This window comes from Emydura macquarii, unplaced genomic scaffold (assembly GCF_026122565.2).
Source record: "Emydura macquarii macquarii isolate MOO-44397 ecotype Brisbane River unplaced genomic scaffold, CSIRO-AGI_Emac_v2 contig_1424, whole genome shotgun sequence".
NCBI classification, from domain to species: Eukaryota; Metazoa; Chordata; order Testudines; family Chelidae; genus Emydura; species Emydura macquarii.
Window position 1 is genome coordinate 2,293,063 of NW_027131561.1, and position 27,831 is coordinate 2,320,893.

Genomic DNA, 27,831 nt, shown 5'->3' on the forward strand with positions numbered 1-27,831 from the left:
GTGCAGAGAAATGTTTGATCTAGCCACAGAATTAAAACATTTCACAAAATAATTTAGTGAATACAATTTAAGGGAGTCATACAAAAAAAAGGTTAATGGTGACCAGATACTCAACGTAATTAACAAGGGGAAAAGAACACAAGCCAAAATCAGGAATGAACAGATTAAAGAATATTTAGATAAATTAGATATATTCAAGTTAGTAGGTAACATCCAACGGTACTTAAGAAATTAACTGAAACAGTCTCGGAACCTTTAGGAATTATCCTTAAGAACTCGTGGAGTTCAGTTGAAAAGAGCAAACATAGTACTTATCTTTAAAAAGGGGAAGAAAGAGGAGCAGGGAATTATGAACCAGTCAGCCTTGCCTTGATACCTGGAAAGATACTGGAACTAATTATCAAATAATCAATTAGTAAGCACCTAGAGGATAATGGGATTATAAGGAATAGTCAGCATGGATTTATTAAGAACAAATCATGCCAAACCAACTTAATTTCCTTCTTTGACATGGTTACTGAATTGGTGGATGGGAGAAGCAGTAGACAAGATGTATCTTTATTTTAATAAGGCTTTTGACAAAGTCCCAATGACATGCTTATAAACAAACAAGGGAAATGTGATCTACAACAATTACTATAAGATGAGGCAGAATTGGATGAAAGAGTACTCAAAAATTATTCATCAATTGTTCTCCGTGAAACTGGGAGAACGTATCTATGAAGGTCCTGCAGGGGTCAGTCCTGTATTGGTACTATTCGATATTTTCATTACTGACCTATATAAGGGAGTGGAAAGTATGCTTATAAAGTTTGAAGATGACACCAAGATGGGAGTGGTTGCAAGCATTTTGGAGGACAGCATTAGAATTGAAAATAACCTTGACAAATTGGAGAACTGGTCTGAATTCAACAATGTGAAATTCAATAAAGAAAGTGCAAAGTATTGCACTTAGGAAGGAAACAAAATCAAATGCACAACTACAAAACGGGTTATAACTAGCTCGGTAGTAGTATTACTAAAAAGCATCTAATGGTTATAGTGGAACACAAATTGAATATGAGTCAACAATGTGACGTAGTTCTGACAAAAGCTGATATTCTTGGGTGTATTCATAGGCGTTTCATATGTAAAACACTGTATGCATCACTGGTGAGGCCTTAGTTGGAGTACTGTGGCCAATTCTGGGTGCCACACTTTAGGAAAGATGTGGATAAATTGGAGAGTCCAGAGGAGAGCAACGAAAATGATAAAATATTTAGCAGATCTGACTGATGAAGAAAGGTTAAAAAAACTGGGCACGACTAGTCCTGAGAAAAGACAAAGGAGGGGAGACCTGATAACAGTCTTCAGATATGTTAAGGGCTGTTATAGAGAGGACAGTGACCAGTTTTTCTCCATGTTCATTGAAGGCAGACAAGAAGTCCTGCAGCAAGGGAGATTTTGGGTAGATTAAGAAAAACTTGATAATGATATAGATATTTAAGCCCTGGAACAGGCTTCCAAGGGAGGCTGTGGAATCCCCATTATTGGAGGTTTTTATGAATTGAACAAATACCTGTGTCAGGAAACTGACGGGGAGGGGGGCACAGACAGATTCCATCACTGGTAACCAGGGGTGCGACTGAAAAGGTTTGAGTTCCACTGACCTAGAATAAATAAAATGGCATATGTCCAATCCAATTGAAGTTTTATCCACAAAGTAATGAGAACATATTTTCAAAGTAGAAATTATGCCATCAATGGTTTTTGGAGGGAGCCATCTAATTAGATTTTGGAAATAGTTTAAAAATTGCTTCTCATACAACATTTTTTCAAAACACTGGAAGAACAAAAGATGTTTCTCTTTTGTTTTTTATAGCTGTCATTTCCGTACTACCCTTTCCAGGGCATGTTCATTTAGTTTGTCTGCTTAGAATTTAATTGTCAAATCATAAGATATCTGTTCTTTAAATATAAAAACACGTATTTTAATCTTAACTCTGCTTTAATTACAAAACTATGGTAGGGTGGGTGTCCAAGAATATTAGAAGTTAAAAAGCATGTCCTCCACCCCTCTATGGAGCCAGACTGGAGCTGATCAGTAGTACTCAAACTTCAGAAAGAGAAAAGCTGATACCCATTTCCTTAGACAGGAAGCATGAGACCATCTGGCCTGATGTAAGGAGAAAATATTAAACTGTCTGAGGCTGGCAGATTGGCTATTTCTGGATACATATCAGGGCATAGCAAGTTCCTCCTCAGAAAGACAAAAAAGAAAAGTGTTAATAGTCATATTCTGTAGCACAAGCCTATAGGTTATTCTCTCAAATTGTTCCTGTAATAAGTATGGTAGAATTAAAAGAAGTATTAATGACTTAGGTATGAAGCAAGGAAATATAAGAAAATCTCATGAGGCAAGACCACCTTTAATTTCATTTATAAAGCAATGAAGCCAACTGCTTTCTTTTTGTTCTGCTTCTTGGAATTTCAATTCCTCTTTTTCATTAGGAACCGCTGCTCCTCAAAGGTGATGCACTGTAATTATACAAGTTGCTGATTCTGTGTTGAGGTTCAGCTCTGAAGTAGACAAAATTATTAAAGGCTCAACAGCAAATTATCCTGTTGTGAAGGAAAGATAAGAAGAATAGTAAGAGACCAATATGTCTTCATTAGGAGCGTTCGACTGACACAAAAATCAAGAAGAAATCCAACAAACAGTGGAAACATGGATAAATTGATAACCATGCGTACAAAAGAATAGCACAAGGATGTAGGGACAAAAATCAGAAAGGCCAAGTTAAATGAGTTATACCTAGCAAAGGACATATAAGGCAATATGAAAAGGTTCTATAAATACAATAGAAAGATGAGAAAATACATACAATGAGAAAGATGAAAGAAAGTGTAGGTCCTCTACTTAGTGGTGAAGGAGAGACGGATGACATCAAGAAGGCTGAGGACCAATGCCTGTTTTGCTTCAGTCTCCACTAAAAAGCTTAATTATTACTAGATCCTGAACACAATTAATATTTACAAGTGGCAAGGAACACAAGCCAGAATAAGGAAAGAATGGGTTAAATAATACATAGATAAAATAGATGTATTCAAGTTGGCAAGGCCTGATGAAAGCAATCTTGGAGCCATTAGCAATTATCTTTGAGAATTCATTGAGGATAGGTGATGTCCCAGAAGAATGGAGAAGGGAAAACCTAGTACCTATATTTAAAAAGGAGAACAAAGAGGACCTGGGCATTATAGATCAGTCAGTCAAATATCAATACCTGAAAATTCACAAACAAATTATTAAACAATCAATTTGTAAGCACTTAGAAAATAATAGGGATAATAGCCAATATGGATTTGTTGAGAACAAATGATTCCAAACCAACACAGTTCCTTTTTTTGACGGGGTTACTGGCCAAGTGGATAGGGAAGAAGCCATAGAAGTGACATATCTTGAATTTAGTAAGGCTTTTGGAACAGTCCCAAATGACATTCTCATAAGCCAACTAGGGAAATGTGGTCTATGTCAATTGCTATAAGGTTCATGCACAACCGGTTGAAAGATTGTACTCAAAGATTAATCATCAATGATTCACTGTCAAACTGGGACAATGTTTCCAGTGTGATTCTGCAGGGGTCTATCCAGGGTCCAGTACTATTCAATATATTCATTAATTATTTGGATAGTGGAGTGGAGAGTATGTTTTATAAAATTAGCAGATAACGCCAAGCTGGGAGGGCTTGCAAACCCTTTGGAGGACAGGATTAGAATTCAAAATAACCTAGACAAATTGGAGAATTGGTCTGAAATCTACAATTCAAGGGAGCATCAGAAAATGGGGAATAACTAGCTAGGCAGTAGTACTACAGAAAGGGATCTGAGGATTATAGCGAATCACAAACTGAATGAGTCAACAATATGATGCAATTGCAAAAAAAAGAAAGGGGGGGACATCATTCTGGGATGTTTTAACAGAAAAGTTGTATGTAAGACATAAGCAGTAATCGTCCCACTCTACTTAGCACTGTTGAGGCCTCAACTAGAGTACTGCATTCAATTCTGGGTGCTACACTTTAGGAAAAATGTGTACAAATTGGAGAGTGTCCAGATCAGAGAAACAAAAATGATAAAATATATAGCAACCCTGACCTATGAGGAAAAGTTAAAAAACTGGCTGCGTTTTGTCTTCAGAAAAGACAACTGAGGGGGGATATGATAACAGTCTTCATATATATATCAAGGGCTGTTATATAGAGGAGGAGGATCAATTGTTCCACAGCCCCACTGAAAGTAGGACAAGAAATAAGGGCTTAATCTCCCTTGCTGAAGATTTAGGTTAGATATTAGGAAGAACTTTCTAACTGTAAGACAGTAATTTCAAATCAATGGTGTTTCCTCTTTGAGGCATGGACTGTCATTTTCTGTAGTGCCCCAATCCTGCAAGGATTCACAGAGTTATAAAAATGTAGGGCTGGAAGGGACCTTGAAAAATCATTTTTGTTGTTCTCCTCTGTATTCTCCCCAATTTGTGCATACCTTTCCTAAAATGTGGCACCCAGAACTGAACACAGTATTCCAACTGAGACCTCATCAGTGTCCAGTACAATGGGACAACTACCTTCCGTGGCTTACATACAACACTCCTGTGAATACAACCCAGAATTATATTAGCCTTTTTTGCAATTGCATCTTATTGTTGACTCATAAAATTTGTGTTCCAGTATAGCTACCCCAATCCTTACGCAGTACTACTACCTAGCCAGTGATTCCCATTTTGTAGTAGTGCATTTTATTTTTCTTTCCTAAGTGAACTACTCTTCAGTTATCTTTGCTGAAATTCATATTGTTTTATTCAGACCAATTCTCTAACTAGTCAAGGTTTTTTTGATTTCTAATCCTGTCCTCTAAAGTACTTGTGACACCTCCCTGCTTGGTCCATCTGCAAATTTTGAATAGTAACATACCAGACCCACAACTGATGCCTGCAGGACCCTCTCTAGATATGCCCTCCTAGTTTGACAGCAAATCATTGATAACTACTCTTTGAGTATGGTATTTCATCCTCCTTTCATCTAGACCACATTTCCCCAGTTTGCTTATGAGAATGTCATGTGGGACTGTGTCAAAAACCTTATTGAAATCAAAATATATGATATCTACTGCTTCCCCTCCATCCATCAAGCCAATAACCCTGTCCAAGAAGAAAATTAGATTGGTTTGGCATGATTTGTTCTTGACAAACACATGCTGGCTATTCCTTATAACCTTATTAGACAGAGAGGAACTGGAAAATGTAGAACACTTTGCCTATATTGGCAGCCATCTCTCATAGAGGGCAAACATAGATGTGGTAATCGGTGTGTTGGTCACCGATGTTTATCAGTGTAGGCTGCATGCGTGTGTCAATGCTGTCCCACAGAATCCGATCGAATGAGTTGACACGACCACAGATTGTGAGCAACGAAGGCGCCCAAGCCAGGTTTATTTGGCAGACTGTCTCATTGGGCATTCAACTATCATGACATCAGAAAACACACTAGACTTTTAGTTTACAAAGTGGTGGTAATTCCAACTCTCTTTTATGGCTGCGAGACTTGGGTGACCTACAGAAAACACCTGAAAAACCTGGAATGCCAGCATCAGCACTTTCTCCAGATGATCCTCAACATAAAATTGGGAGGATCGCTGCACTAACATCAGTGTCCTCATGGAGGCCAACATCTTCAGTGTTGAGGCCCTGATTATCCAGCACCAGATGAGATGGAGTGGGCACTGTGTGTGCATGCCTGATGCACGCCTACCAAAACAATTGCTGTACGCCCAACTCACAAAGGAGAAAGGAAACAGGGAAGCCAAAAGAAACACTTTAAAGACACCCTCATGACAAACATCAAGAGTTGCAGCATTGACATCACACACTGGGGCACAATAGCCCAAAACAAGGCTAACTGACAAAGACTTGTCAGAGAAGAAACAACCACTTTTGAGGAAAATTGCCTCACTCTGGTCACAGAAATACACCAGAAAAGAAAGGACAGATAACTGTCATGCAGCAATCATGGCCCAACCCTGCCTCCCAACACCACCTGCAATATCTGCCAACGAGTCTGCGACTCAAGGATCCGACTCCTCAGTGACCAAAGAACCCATATAAAATAAAACCCATGAAAGAGATCTTCCTTGATCACTGAGGGATCACCAGCAACATTGTCCTCTGGGTGCTTACAAATTAATTGCTTAGTAATTAGTTCCAGTATCTTTTCAGGTATTTAAGTTAGGCCAACTGGTCTATATTTCCTGGGTCCTCTTTGTTCTCCTTTTTAAAAAGATAGATACTATCTGAGAGTAGTCCCATTGAACTGAGAGTAGTCCCACTGAAGTTAATGAGACAACTCATAACGTTTAAATTTAGACACATGCATAAGTCTTTGCAGGATTGGGGCCTATGTTTGTATAGCGTTTGAATCGGTTCCCTATCTGGTTGGCCTCTAGGTGCTACCATAATACAAATGTTTAATGATAATTTACACAGTTTATCGAGAGCAGAATTTGGCCCATTGAGTTAATTACTGCTGAAGTTACTTGAGAAATTCAATATCAATAGGATTTGTTAAACAAGAAAGAGGGAAAGAAAGAAAAGGTAACACAGCTGTGCTATCATGTACTTAATATCAAGTTGTGATGTTGCCATAGCATCTCACTTATGAATGCATAGCAACATACCATTCTATGATCTGGCTTGATAAGGTTTCTCTCACAGTGCAGAGAGGAAATGATCTCATCATATGCCCTCCCTAAATATTGCTCTGAAACAGCCATCACTTAGTTATGAAACTGTCTGTGGCAAATAACAATTCTTATCTAAAAATAAACCTGGGGCTGCAGCTGTGAGCATGGCCGTGGTTGGGGGCAGAGGCTGGGAGTGGGGCCGTGGCAGCCGGGGCCAAGACAGCGAGCAGGGCTGCGGAAAGGGGCAGGGGCTGAGGCCAGAGTCACAGTAGGAGGGAGAGGGGGCCTGGAGCAGATTTTGGGACAGAGCAGGGTGGCACTCTTCCCCATCCCCCAAGGGGACTGGCCCGGGTCCTGCTGTGAACCTCTATCTTTCCTCCATGCCCTCCTTGAGGGGTGCACCCCACAGTTTCAGGACCTCTATTCTACAGGGAATATGCTGTAAATGAAATCCAAAGAAAACAATCTATTAGCAAGATGTAGATACGCTGCTGTGTATTTCCAACAACATATATGAGAATGCGCTTCTCAGTCCATTGGCACACACCAAAGGAATGAATGCTCATGAAAAATAAGTAAAGAACTCAGGTGTGGAATGCTATAACTTTTTAACAAAAAGATTAAATGAAAATTACACTTTAAGAGCTTGCCTGTATTGAAATGATTCTAGATTTACAGCAGTGTAGTTCATAGATGAATGTGGCCCTTCTAAAAATTAGTCCTTTTTAAAACCATAAGTTTTATACATGTTGCATGTTACAAAGAAATAAGACTTGCATATTTAAGAAATATTGTGTTTCCCTGTTCTCCCCTACAGCCTCAAATACTGCTGACACTGCTACTGCTTCATGAAGCACTGTGAGTTTTCTGGAGAGGAAGGGAAGTGTGTTTCAGTAGCCAGAAGATGCTTATCTTCCATGGCTTCCCTCTTCTGCTTTGATTACTTCAAATTGATACTTACTGTGCTTCCATTCTGGATGAGCCGTCATTTCAAAGATGTCACTGAATAGCCAGACCTCACCTTTAATCCCTGCAGGGCTCCCACATGGGGGGAGGAATGGGTACACTTTACCGGGGGCCAGGGGGGCCCGACTCAGGCTGCAATCCCCATTACCATGAGGAAAAAATTGAGGCTAAATTGTACATCATGCCTGAAAATTTACAGAAACTTATTTCCCTGTATCTACCTATTGTCCAGATCTTGTGAGATTTGCTGGAGCCACTCAGAAGCAGTGTTAGAGCAGTCTCAAGACACATTCTGAATAGTGAGTTGCTGGGCCTGCTGGCCCGGCCCAGGCCCTTCTGTAGAATAGAGAGTATGTGCTTGTGCAGTTAAACTAGGACTTGTAGTTTGAGACTGAGAGACAGAAAGATTTGTGCTCCTCTCTGTGACATGGTCTAGCATATCAAGATAAAGAACTACCAGTCCCAGAGTTCCTTGTGCATAGGCAGGAGGGAGGGACAGCTCGTGGGAGGGGCAAAGCAAAGCATCATAAGACAGTGGGAGCCAGTGCTGCTTCTTCTTCTGGTAGGATTTGCAGGCCCCAAATATATATGAGTAAGTATCTAATTCACTCACAGTCGCACGCACGCGCGCACACACACACACACACACACACACCATATTGCCATGTCTGGCGGTGGCTATAAATACAAATCAGACAGCCAGAAACATAAGGAGGTAAAAGAAAGAATCTATGCTCCAGTTTTTCAAATGAGACAAGGCCTTTCTGCAGTCAGGCAATAAATATACTAACTAGGGAAGTAGATGAACAAAATCAAGATGAAAATGATTTCAATATAGAGACTATGACTGTGGCACTCACAATTGATGACAAAGAAAAGCTGCCAGAACGTGCATCATGTGACTCCAATCTAATGCTTGAAGATACTGAGTATCACCATTAGCACTACCACATTCAGAAGATTTACAAGAAGCAGAAGAGAGCAGTGCTACATTATCCGATTCTTGTCTTTTCAAAGATCCAGGTCTGTGGCCTGAAAACATAACAGATTCTATCCATCAAAAAGTTTTCTATCTGGTGTCCTGACTTTTGAAGAAATGCAGAAGGTCAATGCCAAAGGATGTTGATGGACATAATTTTCCTGAATTTCTTCTCAAATGTAAGACTTCCAACAAGAGAGTGAAGATACCAAGAGACTGGCTTGTCTGGAGTGCTACCAACCAAGCACTGTATTGTTTTCCATGTCGGCTGTTTCCTGAAGGAAGGCTTAAACAACGCAGTATGCTGGCAAAAAATGAAGGGTATTCACCAATTGAGGAAAAATGGTGTAAACTATATACTAAACTTCCTGAACATGAAAAGAGCATGGAACATAAAACTTGCTACTACCAGTAGAAGCAATTACAGCAGTCACTGTCAGGTGGACATGGAGTGAATAGTGAGATTCAAAAACAAATATTAACAGAAGCTACAAGATGGAAAGAAATATTGGAAAGATTGTTGGATGTTACCTTATTTCTTGCTTCACGAGATTTAGCATTCCATGGAGATAATAATCTGATAGGTGACTCACACAATAGTAACTTTCTTGGAACTCTTGAGATTATAGCTCATTATGACAGCATCACTTGTGATCATTTGGCTAAAGTCAAACAGAAGCAAACAGAGGGCAGAACAATGAACAGGCAGGCTCATTATCTCTCATGGGAGAGTCAGAATGAGTTTATTGAATTATGTGGTAAGAGTGTGCAGAAGGCCATCCTTGCAGAGAGAGAAAAGGCCATTTATTATTCTATCATATGTGATGCTACTCCTGATGCCTCTCACCATGAACAACATGTGTTGATATTGAGGTTTGTAGTTCACAACAAAGACTGTGGTATATTTAACATTCAAGAAAGGTTTCTTGAGTTCATCAACTTTGATTTTAAAAAAGAAGAAAATAGCTGAAATGCTAACTGGCAGCTTGAAGCATCAAAACATTCTTCTGGATGACTGTAGAGGTCAAGGATTTGATAATGACTCTAATATGTCAGGGAAAATAAAAGGTGTTCAGGCCTGCATTATGTCCAAAAATGAACTTGCTGTGTATTCTCCTTGTGGTTCCCATTCACTAAATCTTGTAGGGGTTAATGCTGCTGCAGCCTGTACTGAAACATTAACATTTTTTGGTTGTGTTCAGCAACCTTTTGTGTTTTTCAGTGCTAGCCCAGTGAGGTGGAAGATTATAACAGATAGGACACACTGCTCACTCCAGTCTCAGTCAGACACACGCTGGAGTGCATGTGCTGATGCTGTCCATTCACCTCACAAAACATCTTCCAGGTGTTCTGGAAGCACTGGAATGTGCTCTTGAATTAACTTGACACATGAAGCTCAATCACAAGAAGAAGCACTGAAAAGGTACTTCCGCTCATTTTTATGCCTTTTGATGGCTAGCTTCTGGTACAAAGTTCTTTCAAGTACTGAGGACAGAAAGAAGATTTTACTAGCCAGAGGAATCTCTCTTGAATCAGAGGTAGCTCTCATTGCTGATATTATTAAAGAAATAAAACAACTTTGATATCAGTGGCCCAAAATTCTACAGGAAGCATGTCTTGTAGCAGAAGGCATGGGAATTTTGGCACAATTGCCAAAGAAGACAGGAATGAAATGGAAAAGACTTCATGATGAGACATCTGAGCCTGAGGAATCATGTTCTACTATCTCTGAAAATGAACCAGAGTCTTTATTCAGAGAATCTTTTCGATGCAACTTTGAACAATGTCATCTGCGAATTAGAGCACAGATTCAAAGCAACCAATAACATTTGTTTGACATTGCATTCACTCCTAAAATATGTGACACTAGAGCCTGGGGAACTGAAAGAAGCTTCTAAATGTCTACTTTACAAGTATCCTACAGATCTTTCTGGGAATTTTCCTTGTGGAATGTTGCACCTGAAAAAAATCTGCGCATCTACTTTTGGAAAAGAATATGAACTACCCCCACTTATCTTCTTAAATGAGATTTACAATGAGATTACAAAAAACAATTGCAACTAATTTTCAGTGAAGTGTGCGTAGCCCTATGGATTTTTTGCACACTGCCAGTGACTGTGGCAGAAGCTGAAAGAAGTTTCAGCAAGCTAGCACTCATCAAAAACTGCAGGCGTTGTACAATGGGGCAAGAAGGGTTAAGCCACCTAGCTATCTTGGCTACTGAGTGTAAACTTGCAAGAGAAATTGACTTTGGGGCTAATTCATGATTTTGCAGTGAAAAAGGCCAGAAAAATAAAGCTTTAAAGTTAATTGGCTGAATTATAAAATGTTTGCAGTCACATTGGTCCATTAGAATAAAAAAGTCAAAACATTAACAGGATATAATCCCTTTATAATGACCAAAAAGTTACAAAATAGTCAGCAAACTTGTAGGACTCACAGGCTGGTGTTATGTTAAACAAAAATAGCAAAGGAGGGAATTTTTCTGAAATGTAGAATATGTAACAGTAATTTTAGAATTCAAACATTTTTCATGGCTCATGAGATTGTATGTATGGGATGAGGGATTGTGGTATGTGTGTGGGAGGGAGCCCATGTTATGAGTTTGTACTGGGCCTGAAAAAATTATGCTTGGGCCCTGAATCCCTGAAAACCCAAAGTAAATTTGAACTGGCAAACCATTAGTGGAAAGGCTACATGTCCCATTAGCAGATCAGTGAGTCATTCATTCCCCATGCTGTCGTTGTGTTTTAGTAACGTTAGCTTGCATTGTTTCAATAAAATATCATGTGTGTGTGGCGGGAAGGAGGTGTGCGAGTGCCAATAGTGAATCTAAAAACATCTTAAATTATTTTCAGGAGTGAAGGGGAGGAAGAGGAGTAAAACCAACAGCAGAAGGAGAAGTGTGTTCGTGGAGGAAGCTTAACCAGTATAACAGGAGCAATGAGGGGAGGAGAGAGAAGCAGCAGTAAGAAAAGCTGTGATCACAGGAAAATCCCTAAATCACTAGCAGTTGCATCCATGCCAAAAGGGGAGGCTTGGGTAGCTGCAGGCTAGAGGTACTATAGTTCCATCCTTTTGGCAGAGCTCCAGTGGGCATGCTTTGAATCTTTAAAGTTTTTGATCTACCAGGCAGCTCCCAGTGTGCCACTAAAGTGGACAGGCTGACCTAAAAGGCTGGGAAAATAAAAGAGCAAATGGGCTGGAACATATTATTAATTAGAGCTTATTATAGTTATCAGAAACTAAACATTTCAAAGAGTTCAACTATATATTTTTTATTTCTCAGTGCCCTTTCACAACAGTTGGTAAAGTATTAGAAAAACTGCAGAAAAACTATGTTGTCATAGTACCTAGTCAAAACAAAAGCCTCCTTTTGCTATCTTCCCCACTCTGAAAAAGAACATTTCAGCATAAATACTCATTCCTAAACAGCCCAGATAGCCACAATTCACACCAACGTTGTAGGTCTCTAGTCGGAGATACACCTATTTCCTATCATCTAGTTCCTGTAACGTAAGAAATTGCCTGCTTGTTTTCATAAAGTCTGAAGTCCTGCAAATAAAGGGTATTCTCAATAAAAAGTGGTCAGATGTGTAGGAGTTAAGGAGAGGTTGTCAGGGCTTAAAGTCACTCTCCCCCCCACATACCAGATCAGCAAATAAATCTTTAAGGCGGGAGGAGAGGGGGAAGAGAACCCTAGAGTTTATTTTTCTGTTCAATGCTTGAGTTAAAAAAACCAAACTTAGGTCTCTTTGCAAGACATATAATGGAATATGTGCTTCAGTGCCTATTCCTCCACTTCTCAGAGAACGTGGTAAGGAAAGGATACTTATTTCAAGTGTGTGTGCGCGTTACGCACTCAGAACAACATTCCCATGGCGGAGACATGCACGATTTGACAACATTCAGTTATGTTAAATGTGTTTTTCTCATTCTATTTTAACATTACAGTGCTGTTTTTAGACTTGTTTGATAGTGCTTTTCCACAGTATGTTTTTGTTTTGTTTTTAGTTTTTTCAGTGTGGGATGTATTAGCTCATGTTTTAATGGCTCTGTGGTCATTTTTGCTTCCATAGCCAAGTTTACACAAAAGTTGTAAACTCTATTCCCTGACTCCGGGGTGGTCAGCTTCCCTCTAGCATCTGGGGCCAGCTGGGGGCTGGGAGGCAGTGATGACCGGTGTAATAGAAGATATTTATAACTTCCACGGGCCTTCATAACCCATAAAATGGGTGGCATTAGCTGGAGTGCAGGCATGGCCAGGCTAGATAAAAGAGGCGCTATGTACCCTTCAACGACCTCCACAGCCAGGGTTCCTATTACAGCTGATCAAAAAGAAAAGAAGGTCAAAATATTTTCTCTCTCTGTCACAAAAGAAGGTGGGCAAGTTTCAAAAATGAATTATTCCTCATTTGTTCAAATTTTTTTCATTTTTGATTTTTGCTGCCTTCACTCTTCTCTCTACCCCTGCCCCAATTCTTTCACTATTTTTCTTTCTCCACAGAAAAGGTTGAGAAGCCAAAATAAAGGAGGGGAGAAGGCAAAACCAAAATTATGAACATCAGAGTTATGAACTGACCAGTCAACCACACACCTCATTTGGAACTGGAAGGACTCAATTAGGCAATAGCAGAAACAAAAAAAAGAAAAAAGAAAAATACAGTACAGTATCATGTTAAATGTAATAATACAGTGAAAGAAAAAAAAAAAGATTTGACAAGGTAAGGAAACTGTTTGTGCTTGTTTCATTTAAATTAAGATGGTTAAAAGCAGCATTTTTCTTCTGCATAGTAAAGTTTCAAAGCTGTATTAAATCAATGTTCAGTTGTAAACTTTTGAAAGAACAACCATGTCTTCTTCACAGTTACGAACACTTCAGAGTTATGAACAACCTCCATTCCCAAGGTGTTTGTAACTGAGGTTCTACTGTACTATGCATTTTCAGCAGGTGAACTGCCACTTATTTTAGAACAATGTGCTGAGTTATGGAACTACAGAAGGGAACACATAAAAACATGGGTATATCAAGACTTCCTCACAGTATGTAAACTGGTGAAAATGGATCCATTTCAACCTTGCTCTTCATGGATCACTCACACAAGCTAACTAGCATTCCCATGATCTTCCCCCTCATGCAGCTTCCATTCTCTTTCTCTCCCACCCAACTCCCCACTCAAATTGTTGTGTATTTGGCAACAGTATATAATAAAAAAATATGGTATGGCACAATAGGGAGCAGTAAAAGCATGCTTGAAAGTGGTGCTGTAATTGATCCAAGAGAAACTGCAGAGGATTTAGCTGTGTTGACTTTCCTGTTATAGTTCCCCATTTCAATATTTTTTTTCTAATATAAGAGGAGAAATTTAAGCACAATAGATGTAACTATCCTTTCACTTACACAAGGGGGCCACTGATCCTTAGCGCTGCCAGGGACAAGTTTTGACTTTTGCTTTTTCCATAAATATCTGAGCATTTGACTTCTACCACTATATAAATACCCCCTCTGTGGCCTATCCACCCTCCTGAGGTTGTTGAAACACAAAGAGCTATGCCCACACCCTCTCTTGCCACCAACAGGCTCCGTATTTTGGCTGTACATCAACTGGGTATTCTGCCCCATGGAACAAGAACTAAGGGTCAGGCTCTGGCTAAGCCCAATCCATGCAAAATCAGGCCTGTTTGAGAGCACTGAAGGTGGGAGGCATAATGGCAGATGAAATGATGATAGTGTCATAAAACGGAACTTAAAAGCCCACCAAACTTCATCATCGTTTAATGGAAAAAAAAAAAAAAAAAAGATGGACAGTAACTTCCTATGCTGTTCAAGAGACTACAAGGACTAACATATAATGCTAAAATATCAACGAGCAGATCCTCAGCTGGTATAAACTGCCATAGTTCCACACAATTTACACCAGCTGAGGATCTGCCTGCAACTGCTTTACTTTATAGTATAATTCTCGGGCATCACATGAAGTAGAAAAGGTTAATTAAATACTTTCTCCAAAGTGATTTCTACATTTAATTAGTTGCTTAGTCATGAAGTCTTACATTTCTGCTGCTAAAATGTGATATATTTTGCAAAGAGCGGAGGAGGCTGTCCAAAGGGGAAGGAAACAGAATGATCGATTTCATCCATCTTCCTCTTTTCAGAATATCCCTCATAGTAGGGGGTGGAAACAGAACACTCCAGCTATAAATATACCTGTTTTATAAAATGAAAACACGCTTTTGCTGCTTATGATGAAATTCCAACAAGAAAAGAGTTAGAGAGAAACAAAAAAAGCAACAGAAAATTATTTTAGTAGCAAAATATGTTCTGGTTCTTTAAAACAATATAAGAAACTTAAAGGTACAGCCTGAGTTTTGATCTAATTAATGTAATATTTTTAATCCCTCAATGTAAATTTTATCAATTAAATTTGCAAAAAGTAAGCGATAAAATGAGTTTTCAGCTCAAACTGGTTTAACATCATATCCATCAGCTTGGCCAGGTAAGTGGAAATAACTAACCTGACAATTATTTTTCCAAGTTGGCAACAAGTTATACAGCTAACTTTATTTTTAAATTACAAATCCTAGTCTTGATATAAGGTTTGTTCTTGATATAAGGTGCTATGTCATGGAAACAGTTTGATCTGGTTAGCTCATATAATGAAACCTGAGGCAAAAGCATTTCCAGAAACAGAATATTAGAGAACTTTAAAATCATGCAGCAAATTCTTTCCATAGCTAAAGTGTGGTAATAAAGTAGTGTAATGTTGAAGAGACTGAAGGTTTTAACCTTCTAAAGAACCCTTTCCAAGTCAATAAAACCTTACACTAGACTAGTAATGTATTCCAGAAGCATAAACTTTCTTGAAAGGCTGACATTCATCATCTAAAGCTCACTTAGGCAAGAGAGAAACATACACTGTAAAATTTAATTGTACTGGTGCCATTCTGGGAGAGAAAACAGTTTGTTTCTCTCAGATGAGAGAAATATGTTAAAATAAATTTCCCCCATTGTCCAGTTTAGTTATTAATTTTGCAAGGCCTGGAATATAAGGACCCTAACTAATGCTACTGTATTTCCACTGGTAATTATGAGAGACAGTGAGGTTGGTTTTGGCACTCTGTTTAGATAACCACAGCTGACATTCCTTTTTGCTTCACAAAATCAAAATGCCATTATGCAGTCTCTCTCTGCTTAGAGACAATAGAGGCTCATGTGCAACCCTAATAACTAATTAAACTGTTTTCCCTTCAGATATTATGCTAAAACACTAAATTGTAAGAGTCACCAATGACATATGGCTTTATCTCACAATCCATACTCACACAAATAATCCTTATGTGAATAGTTCCATTGACATTAGTAGGGCCACTCAGGCAAGCCAGAATTTAGGACTGGGCCCTAAAAACCTAACAAGAAGATATGACAATTTGATAGGTCTTACGTCAGTATCATACACAGAATCAGAAGTGACTGGCAATTCAGCTGGCTTACTTTCAGTCAAAACATTAAAAAAAAGCACAAAAACTGATGTGTTTCTATTCACATAATAATTAGGAATAAATATGAAGATCAGTCACACGTATGTTTCCCTATATCATGAGGCACCTTAACACTTTACTTTCAGCTTTCCCCTTTGTAGTCAGATGCTTTGGGATCTCCCTAAAGCTCTACCCACTATTGAGTGCATAAATCAGTTTCTGTGGAAGCAGCTGAAAAAGAGCAAGAGTCAAGAACAAGAGAGGGGTGAGGCTACTAGGAAGAAAGAGAGATCTCCTTTTTTGGAGGGGGGATTTATGAAGCACTCAAATATCACAGTGATTAGTGTGGTGTCAAAACCTTGGTGGGTAGACATAAGAAAAGCCTATTCTGATGGGATGGAATTCCTCTGCCTCTTTATTACTTTGTTTCCACTTCTCCTTTCTTGTTTCTTTCTGTCCTCAGTGCTCTTGTCTTTCCTCTCCTCTTTACATAGTATTTTCTCATACATAAGCATTGTCTCTTGTTTCTACCACTTCTGCTAATATTATCAAGAAGAAATGAAGCAATTCAATTGGAAACAGTGCCCTGTTGAAGCGGAGGATGCACTGCATCCAAATGACTACATACAGTGAAAGTTATGAAAATGCTTCACTTTTCTAAGAATGTGCCATCATGCTTCACTTTTTCTAAGAATGATTTGCTCATTAGAAGCTCTAGCAAGGCAGTTGGAAAAGAGGTTCTTTCTGACTGTGATCGTGTGGATCTGTTCCATCTTCCAGAAAAGGAAAATTCAGCATGTTGCAAGCATTATGCAGGTGGGTTCTTTTCTCCTTTAAAATGCTCGATCAAGAAGTTCTTGAGATTTCAGGAAGTGCAAAACTTATGGCCCTTCCTGTGCATTGATGCAAGGAGCAAGAGGGAAGACATCTGCTTATTTCACTGAGGGAACATACCATACCACCACTTCCTTTGCAGAACTGCAATATCCCACAACACACAGGGAAAGGGGAGGAGGTTGGGAGTGGGCAGAACATTGACCGTGCCCCCCTCCCACGCAGCTGCTGGCAAAATTACACCAGTGCATTGGGGAGGGTATGTTGCAGCAGATCAATACCAGACACAGCTATCATCTCCTCAGAGCAGCAGGAAGAGTGGGAGGCTAGGACAGCATAAAAACAACATGCCACTTCTTACTCTAGGCTTCAACACAAACTCAAAACCTAGTCCTGAATTATTTACAGTGCATGGCCAATTTTAGGACCTCACCATATTCTTCTCATATTGTCATAGCTGCTTTGTCACCATATCCACTTATGACACTATATTGCATATATAAAGAAGCACTCACCTCTTGAGTATCTCTGAGCAGGGACATATGATATCACCATGCTGTTATTGCCCTGGTGCCCCCTGCAGGCTGCTGGCCAATCTTAGTCTTTAGGGGTTTGACCCTCCAGCCAAGCCACAAAATCCAAATTAACCCCTTCCGAGTATTAAAGATCTATAATTAACAATCTATTTGCCCTCGCTGGGCTCTGAGCCCTTTAAATTCAGCTCTTTGTCTGGGCTCCCAAATAAGTTCTTTCCCCTTCTGAGTGTACATGATTTTTCCTATTGCTGGTGGGAAAACCGAAGCCCACACACCACCCCAGGTTCCAACTCAGGGACCTTACACACAGCCACATATTGCTGATTCCACTCAGTCACTGCTGGTTCCCTGGACCTCATCCTACCAGGCCCTTTTATCTCCAGCCCTATCCCAGAGCCAAAGTCCTCAGCATCTCCTCTTTCTGCAATCCCAGTGTAAATTCAACAAGCCATAAACTCGGGCTGCTTGTCAGGCTCCTTTGGCCACGGTGGAGGAGCCTCCTTCTCCACTCCACTGTTCTCAGCCAAGAAATGCCCTGCTAGGGCCCTGTAGCTCCTTTTATCTGTGGCTGCTTAGCTCAGATTGGTTGTTATTAGGCCCTCTGCCCCTTGGAGGACCAGATCTCTGTGGTTTCCAAGATGGCTGCTCCAAAGAGTCCTCCCTAGGCAAACTTTGCAGATCAATCATTGGAGCTCTTTTCCTCTCAGCTTGCTGCTTCTTGGGGTGGGATGTACTAGCTGTGGGTCCCCAGCAGGGAGTTGCAAAGGCACCTCATCACAGCATTAAAATCACTCAGTGATACAAGAGACCCAGATATTAGGTAGCCAATTTTTGAGAGTTGTTAATTACAAGAATGTTTTTGAAGATTAGCCCAGTTAAGCTTCCTAATGCCCAACAGATCGTTTACAATGGGTGCCAGCCTAATGTCAGCTTACTTACATTATATAATAAAGTTATAATACAGACATGGAACTGTAACAATACATTACATGATGGATATGTGCGCTCTTGTTAATAGTTCACACGTTACTGAAAAGTACACATTTTGGCTGTAATATCTTTAATTATAGATTATGTGCTATCCAAATGTCACAATATAAGCCACATGTGTCTTATGAAAATATTACATTTACCCCAATCATTGATTTATTTTTTATAGAAACAGGTTTGTATATACAGGAATGTATCCTAGACCATAATCTTCCGTATGCTGGGGTTGCCAACTCTCAATTTTATAGTGAGTCTCAGGATATTTTGTGCTTTCCTTCAAGTCTCATCTCCTGGAATCCTGTGACTATATGTGAATCTCAGCTTCCATTTAAGAGGGGGGAGTTTCTAGCCTTCATAGTTGTGGAGAAAAACTTGAAAATGTGACCCAAGCACACCCTAAAGGCACAGCAACCAACGGGCAAACAAAAATAACTGCAGAATTTTTTTTTTTTAATTTCATGATTTTTGAGGCCTGACTTGGTTTTTGAACACTTGGGGTTGGCGTTCCTGTATACAGAGGAAGAAAGTTTATAGTAAATTACAACCAACAGACACTGCAGACCACCAGCATAGTTTAAATGTACCTGAATGCACACCTTCTGTTATTGCATTATGCATTATGTCCCCTTGGTTTGAAAGGCTGCTACCAGGGGTCTTCTCTCTAAGGAGTTTTTAGAGGTGAAATTCATTCCCTAGCTTAGTTTCCCATTTGTTCATCTTCTGGGGATGCTACAAAGTCCAACTTTGCTATTGAGCATTGAACGAGAAAGAAATTGAGGTTAAAGGGCTTTTGTTATTATGATCCTTAACGTGGAGCAGTTCTAACATATTATGTCTGTAAGTGGATATTTTTGTATAAGATTCATAAGATTATATTTTTCTATGGATGTTAAACAATGTAAAAGTACTCCAGATAACATGGGCTGGGTGCTTATATATTTTTTTTGTAAATAGAAATACATATAATCTATAGTAATAGTGTTATCTGAACAAAAAATCATATGCCTTTATCTACACATTTCTGAATGCTTTGAATTTGTTTACTCTAAGGGCAAGATTTACAGTATACTGTTTAAAGTAAGATATTAAGGCCCTAATCCTGAAAACACATACATACATACATATTTAACTTCATTTTAATTTAATTTAATTTAACTTTAAACATGTTGATTTCAATGGGACTACTCTTGTGAGGAAAGTTAAGTATGTCAGAATATTTGTATTACATTTTTATAAAACATTTTTATTTCAGAGCATGATATACCAAGGAAAAAAAGTAGTAAAAAATTAAGAACATATTAATAGCTTTTAAAATTCTGCTTCTTAAGTTCTATACCAGGTTTACCACTCATATTTTGTAAACATTATTAATTGTTGGGAGTTAGAAGTTCAGAATGCTTTAATACTCCCTCAAGTAGTTATTCATATGTTCTGCTATGAATTACAGTTATGTACCATGGCTGCATTGGAGGAAAATACTGTTAGGTTCATAATTTCTTCAACTCTTGCAGTCAGAAATACACAAACCTAGTATTACATACACATGTAGAAAATAGCTAAGTCTCTCAAATAACTGCACAAGAAGCTTCCCACTGCTTATACTGACATGAGTTTCAGGATATCTGGAGGACCCTGAACTTCCTACACTTTTTCACCAATGTGCACTCAAAAGTAAATGGATGCTCTCTTTGGATTTCCAGATGCTCAGATAATATGGTAGTTTAATACAGTTTCAACTAAATTAAATTTTTTCACTTCTCCCTATAAATGCCGTTGTTGAATGTTATGATCTGCTCCACCCAAGATAGGTAAAATAACCTTTGTATACCTATATTGGACTAAATTAATTTGTGATGTAAATACTTTAAAGCCCAAGATGAATTTAGCTCTTTACATAAAACATCTTAGAGTCATTCAAGAGAAGAGTTGCACTCCGAATAAACAGAACGTGTGATTATTATTGTGCTTTCCCTCTGCAAAGAATGGAATCTAAAAAAGCATATAGTTTAGTGAAAAGGTATTTCACAGTAGCTAAAGCAAAATTTCCACCTGTGTTCCACAAATTACATTAGTTAATCAGAATCAAACTTAACATTGTATTTCTCTGACAAAGGTCTCTGTGGCATATCACTGTTTAAGCATTTTAGTAAATACATACAATTTCCATTAGTAATCAGAACCATTCATTCATCTCATAAAGCATTAAATGATATTTTATGACAGCAGATGGCATCATTTAGTTGTTTTTAATTATGATGCTTGATCTGTTTACAGTACAGCATCATTTATTTTTGGAAGATTGGCAGATGTGATGTCAGCAAATAACATTCTGGCCCAATGAAAAGATATGATTTAAAAAAAAAAAATAGTGATTAAATCATCTCATTGCTTACCCTTCGTTTAACCTCACAAACCCCCGTACAAGAGATATTATTTATCTCAGTAACGCCTGACTTTCCTTGATACATCCTAATTTTCTGATCCCATAAGTGAGCCCCCTTGAAGCCACCAACTCATTACATTCATATCTTAACATGATCACTTTGAGTAAATCTGCTTTAAAGAAACATAGCAGATATGGCTGCATCTCAATGGTAATTTATGGTCTCCTTTTCCCATCTGTTCCCACTGGGATTATTAACCATTAGAACCATCAATCTAAGTTGCTTAAGAATTCTGTATTTAAACTGCCAGTTTGTAGCTAATTCTATTTAGAAATATTCATAAAATTTTTCCTGGTTATACAGGAGACAGAGGAAATCAGATGCTATTAAGACATGTTTTAAAATTTTGTAAACCCCAGTTTGAATAAAAACTTTAATCTTCACCCAAAAAAAAAAGGAAAAGCCTTGTGAAACTTTGGGAATTAAAAATGACACTGATGCAGATTTAAAGCAACAACTTCAATTCACATAATGTCACATAATTGCAAAAATTGACAAAAATGGTGAATGGTAGGAAACTGTCTCAATTCTTTGGATCCATTCATTGTTGAGATGGAATAACAGCTGTTATAAAAATAGGGATCTGGAAACTAAGCCTCACAAGTGGCTGAAAAACAAGATCTGTTATTCAATTTATCTTTTCGTACCTGACCAGGGAGATGTGAAAAAAGGCAAAGAGAAACACATTTTGTGTCTTTTTGATGTTATAAAACTTTGAAAAGGGGAGCTATTAAAAAACCAGAGATCTCTGCACAATCTCAAACTGTCTTGGAAGAAATGGGGATTTAGAGAAGGGAATGAAACTAGCTATTTTTCTTTGAAGAAGAATACCAAAAATATTATGATCTATCAAAGTGGCCCGCTGCTTCCCTCCCACTGGGTGCAGAAGGGAGCCGCAGGCTAGGGACCCAGGCGGAGCGCGTTGCCGCAGGCCTACAAGACCAGCGCAGGCTCCTTGCTGCAGCCAAAGAGACGAGAGCTCAGCACTCCCATCCCCCTGGCTGTAGCAGAGAGCACAGCAAAGTGCTCTACCTGGGTCATAGGTGCTGAGATCTCTGCTGGAGCCAGAGGGAGGGGAGCACTTATCTCCCATCCCCCTGGCTGCAAAAGGGAGCCACTGCCTAGGGACCATGGTGGAGTGCATGGGGCTACAGGACGCATGCGGTTTCCCTGCTGCAGCCAGGGGGACAGGAGATCAGCGAGGAGGGAAGCAGCCTCCTCACTCAACTCCTTCCATCTGGCTGCATGGGAAGGGGAGGGGAATAGCTGCTGATGGGTAGTGGTGGCCCTTCAGGGTTGCAAAAGTGATATCTGTGGCCCTTCAGCGAAAAGGTTGGGAACCACTGATCTATCACATGGTGATTCTAATGTGCCCATCACTGTAGTTTCCAGCATCTCTTTCTATTCGTAACAAATTATTATATTTTTCTAGAGGGTTGTGTTACATTTCCTGCATATTTACATAATGAAATGAATAAATAAAGTGGTGGGTGCTTTCAGCATACGATTGTTTTCAGGTAGCCCTATGGGAACCTGCAAGATTTTTAAGAGTTCTGAGACAATAACCTTTGGTAGCATTGGTGTTGCATTTCAAGACTCCTCCCGGAAATTTCTGAATGTCTGGCTATTTGGTTTGGCGTTGGTGACTCTTAGGTCAGGTCTATACTACAATCCTCTATCGATATAACCATGTCACTCAGTGGTGTGAAAAATCTACACTCCCGAATGATGTAGTTATACCAGCTCCAGCACCTGTGTAGACAACGTTATGTTGACAGGAGAGCTTTTCCCATCAACAGAGCCAATGCTTCTCAAGGAGAGGAAATAATTATACCGATGGAGAAGCACTCCCGCCAGCATAGTAGCATCTTTACTAAAGCACTGCAGCACTACAGCTGATACGTGTACGTGAAGACAAGCCCTTAATCCTTGCTCAACAGGAATAGTTGAGATATTATTGAAAATTTCAGCCTTCTTCAGCCTGCGTGCGAACAACTTGCCTGCCTTTCTTTCCTGGCTCTGAATAATTCTACTTTCAACTCAAGAGCAAATTTTCTATCCTACAAACTGATCCTACAAACAGATAGGCCGTTGCGGATTCTACCACCGATATGGAATCCCACTTAAATTAATAATGCTGCCTGGATGAGTGAGGATTCACACTGGTACACCTGTTTGCAGCAGAGGAGCCTTCATAAATTCAAATTTATGGTGAATTAGATTCTGCTCTGTAGATTTTAATTTGTGTTTTTCAAATGTGTTGCCACTCAGATCTTCAATCTCTTATTCCAGTAACTGAATTCTTTGGTCTTGTTCCCCTCTTCTCCGCACCCCACCCAGAAATGAAAAGAGACTGATAATTTTTCTCCAGTGTAGGCCTTGAATACCTCCCATATCATGGCCCAAGAACAGTCAGAATATAAACTGTGTTTGGTACTCTGATACCATTTGCATATACACAAGTGAAGGCGCTAGTTACTTGGTATGTATTTAATAGCAGCTGTATTCATTGACATACATGTCTTCTGCCTCTTATATGAGATTTTTAATAAAGATTTAATTAAGAAAATCAACGAAGTAAAATAGCTTAGTTACACATGTTCTGGATTTCAGCAGGCGCATGAAAAGGACTAAAAAGAGAGTATCAAAAACAAACACTTGGATTAAGAAAAAGGTTACAAAAACTTTTGGCTTAATTTCTCCCCCTTCTCCCTTACTGTACAAATCAGCATGCTAGCTTGAAGTTCACTGCAAAGTATTCATCCTTTATCTACTTGCAGCTGGACAGGAAATGTGCTTTTTCAGCTACTTTCAGAGCATGCTGTTATACTTCTGAAAGACAAGCTCGAAAGTTGGGGGGGGGGGGGGGGGGGGGGGGGGGAAGAAAAGAAAAGAAAAGAAAAGAAAAAGAACTAAATCTCTAGCACGTTTTATAGCCACACTAAATTACAGAACTCCCTTCATTTCTTTTTCCTGTTCATGTAGGACATTTTAAAAAGAGATTCAGTACTTTCTAAGTATTTCTTAGTCTGAGCACATACTCAGATTTTTTCCCTAAACTGGCAGAAATGGGACGTGAATTCCCCTATTTATCCAAAACTGAATAAATGGTACTACCAGCTTCCCCACACTGTTATACCTACACATGCCTGAACCCAAAACTGGAGGGACCACTTCTAAAGTACAAGGTAGTGTGCATATCCATTTAAATCATGTATTTTCTGCTGAATCAAGTTTAATGTGGCTACTGCTCCAAAAAGTAATAGACAAAGATTATAAACTTAACTCGTACAGGTTGCTGAACAGCCAGCCATCAGAGGTCATCTGCATTGGGTATCACAATGTCTAGATAGGCATAGACAAATAAATCTCTTAGATGCTTTGGAAAATTTTATTTTTGTCTCTCAGGGTATGTCTACGCTGCCGGGGCTGTGTCGGGCTCCATGGATTGATGCAGCGGGATCGATTGAGCAGGCAGTGGAGACCCGCACAATCGATCCCAGAAGTGCTTTCTGGCCAATGCAGTAAATCCACTCCCCCCAAAAAGGGTAATGCTGCGTCAGCTGGACGGTGTTTCCTGTCGACGCAGCCCAGTAGAGACGCTGTGGTAAGGGAACGTTAGTAAGTCGACAGGAGATACGCAAGATTCAGTACATCACTTGCGTATCTCCCGTCCATGACACCGGCGGTGTAGACCAGGCCCTAGTCCCACTGACTTTCATTGAGACTTGTGCCTATGACACACTCTTGCCAGAGTCTTCAAGTTCTTTTGGCTGGTTTATGGGGTGGCACTTGCATCAGCTCTAGCGAAAGTTATTTTCTACTCACTGCTTCTAGCACTTTGCTACAGTGATGTGATGCAAAACTGAGGGAACTACCTCCTCTTTTCTCCCTTCTGCCTGCTTTTAGACCTAGTGTGGGAAAACGTGGAATGTCTTAGTACATGCCAGAATTCCCACCGAAAACAGACTCACTGACATTAACAATACATACACACCAAACTAAAGAGTCTGAGAACCTATTGGCTGGAGCCAACTTCCAGTTAAGCAAATCAGAATAGAAAAGATGCTAAGCATAATCATATGCTTCTATTAACTACACCTGTGCAGCTTCCAAGACTAAGGTCCCAATTTCCAGGACTGAACTTGTCTAGAGAAGTGCTTTAGAACTTTTGGTAAAAACAAAAGGCTGTAACACCTGTTTTAAAGCAACTTTTCTCATTCTAAATCCCTAGAAATGCCACCTTCAGGATATTTGCATGCAAAACATATTGCTGTACTTGCCACTTGCTTTGTGACTGAGAGCTATAGATTAATAAATATTCTTATTGCTTACACAAACCAATGGCATTTAAAATTCTTAGTAAACATATTACACGGCTATTTACAATAGATGGGGTTACTGTTTGCTTTTTACCATGGATGGTGCATACACAGTACTTTTTATGAAATGTTACTAGCTCCAAGCACCAAAACCTGAAGGATACTGTTACATGAAAACTAACCCTGAAATCTAAACTTTAAAAAAGATTAAAACAAAAAACAAACAAACAAAAGCATTACCTAATTCTCATCTTTTTAATGATAGTCTGGGAATTTAAAGTTTTTTTTTATTGGGAGTAGATGCTATATTATGTTACAAAAAAGTAATGTTTGAAAACAAAAACACACGAACATTTTCTCAGCCATCCTATATATTTTATACTGTTCAATATTTGTCATGTAAATGTACACAGCTTTCTTACTTTCAAATTTTTCTGATGTTCTTAACCTTATTTGATGTTAATTTCACTGAGTATTATAACCATATGAAGCTGAATATTTAATGTGGAATATTTTCTATTAGCAGTAAAAAAAAAAACCACTTAAAAATGTAATTAACCACCCTTCGGTGTACTAATGTCCCAGGGCCAGATTATGATCTGCTACATCCCTGTAAATCCAGAGTAAATCCAATTTAAATTGATTTAATCTAGATTTAACTGGGTTTAACAGGGATCAGAATCAGGCCCCAAAATTAAGTATTTAACACATAACGGTTTCTGGTCCATTTGTCTATATTTTGTTTCCAGAAGTTGATCCATGTTTGTAAAACTATTTGGAATACCTTGAGAAAGAAAGCTGTTATTCAGTACACATATTCCCAATTCCAGCAATCATTACTGTTGCTACAAACTGTGAAAATATAAACAAGTGAATCTCTTTTAGTATGTTTTTAAAAGTGGAACAGTACAACCAACTTTGGGTAGATATTTAAATACCAAAACCATGGGCAGTAGGTATCTGTCAGCTATGCTTTCTTTCTCCATTCTCGCCTCACTTATTTAAAATGTTTATGCAACTCCAATCTTCAGTCTGTTCCAGTTCCTCTTCTCAAACATCAAAAGGGCATGCTGGATTATGTGTTGTATCTGATATTTTCTCATTAAAATTTTAATAATGACAACTCTAGTGTTTAGAAAAGTGATAAAAACGGCTCACCATGACTAGTGAGACTAGCACCAGGTTTGTGTATACATAACTCTTCTTCGTATACATAATATTCTATGTATAGAATTAGCTTTAAACTATTTGCACAATGAAGTTTATTTGAAATATATTATTCTGAGTTACTTAGAAATTATGGCACATTCACACTCAGAAAATCAGGCCTCTTTAAAGTTGTCTGAAGTTGAGCACTCAAAAATGGAGGTACGTCACTTTTGAAAAACTTAGCCTAAATACATACCACCTATGTATTTACTCTAGAGAGTAAAGAAAGAGCATGGCTATGGTACCACACCGTAAGGGTCCACCATCTGGTTTCCTGTGTGCCTGTTGAATTCTACGGCTAGTGTGGAAGGGTTGGGCAGCTTAGCTTCAATGCAACCCTTGTGCTGCTAAGCCATTGGGTCTAGATTCCACACACAGTGGCATCTTGTACTTTTTCTTCCCCACTGTGCACCCACATAAGGTCAACCTTGCCCTTAGGGAATACCGTGTATGCTACTTTCACTTAAAGGAAATGATACTATCAGTGGCAGGACAAGCACAACAACTCATTTGTTCTCCTTCCATGCTTTATGCACCACTAAACCTCAGGGCCTTCTCAATAAAGCTTCTTAATTGACTGGAGGGCTTGATGATGAGTGATGGGAAGAACTCCCTGCAAGGACTAAACTGTCTTTGTTCAGGCTCACTGCTCTTATTGTCAATGGCAAGGTTCCTGATCTTTGTGCACTTACCCTAAAACAGTGATTTGACTCTAAAAAATCCAGACACATTCAAAAAGGAGCTCCAATGGCCGCGGGAGGGAATTATGAGCAATTCCCAGCAGGTATAGCCTCTTTTGGATAAAAGCTTGAATTCTTTGGGTAGAAGTAAGTACCATACATTGGCACCCAATAAATACTAAATGACAAAGAAGATTGAAGGTATAGGGAAAGGAACTGTTCAAGGGCCCAATGCCATTATACTGTAGCTGAGTGCACTGCAGAATGCAAGGCCTTGAAAAGTCATATTAACAATGCAGAAAGCAAGCTTAGATTAAGGAATATCAGTTGAGTTGGAGAAACTAAAAAAATCTTTTCTGAGTAGATTTTGAGGGTCTGGAGAATACATAGTTTTGCTTTTCATTTAAAAAAATACATTTCTGCTTTTTGTGTAGGTATTAGATGCCAGTTAGGGGGTAACTTCTCAGCTTTTCTGGACTGAAAACATGTCTTCCACGTCTATTTTGAAGGCCAAGTGAGTAGCATAATATTTAGCATTTTCTTTATCTCCAAAGCACTAAAAAGGAATCACCATTTAATACACTGACCCTACCTACACACACCTGTGATGTAGCTAACTATTATTACCCCCAGTTTACAGGTGAGGAAACTGAGGTAGAGAGGTTTAGTAACTTGTT

General features: G+C 39.0%; 1 protein-coding gene across 2 annotated transcripts in view; it reads right to left on the bottom strand.

Annotated features, from left to right (window-relative positions):
- Positions 1-27,831, bottom strand: part of LOC137156293 (rho GTPase-activating protein 6-like) — a 255,156-nt gene that overhangs the window by 173,880 nt on the left and 53,445 nt on the right. Inside the window, exon 1 of one of the 2 annotated variants that reach the window (XM_067553020.1) lies at positions 17,489-18,018. The exons of the other annotated variant lie outside the window; for it this stretch is intronic. Within the exon in view, the coding sequence (XP_067409121.1) occupies positions 17,489-17,515 (27 nt within the window). The 5' untranslated portion in view covers positions 17,516-18,018. Of the gene's footprint in view, positions 1-17,488; positions 18,019-27,831 lie in introns of those variants that run through there. 2 annotated transcript variants of the gene reach the window in all.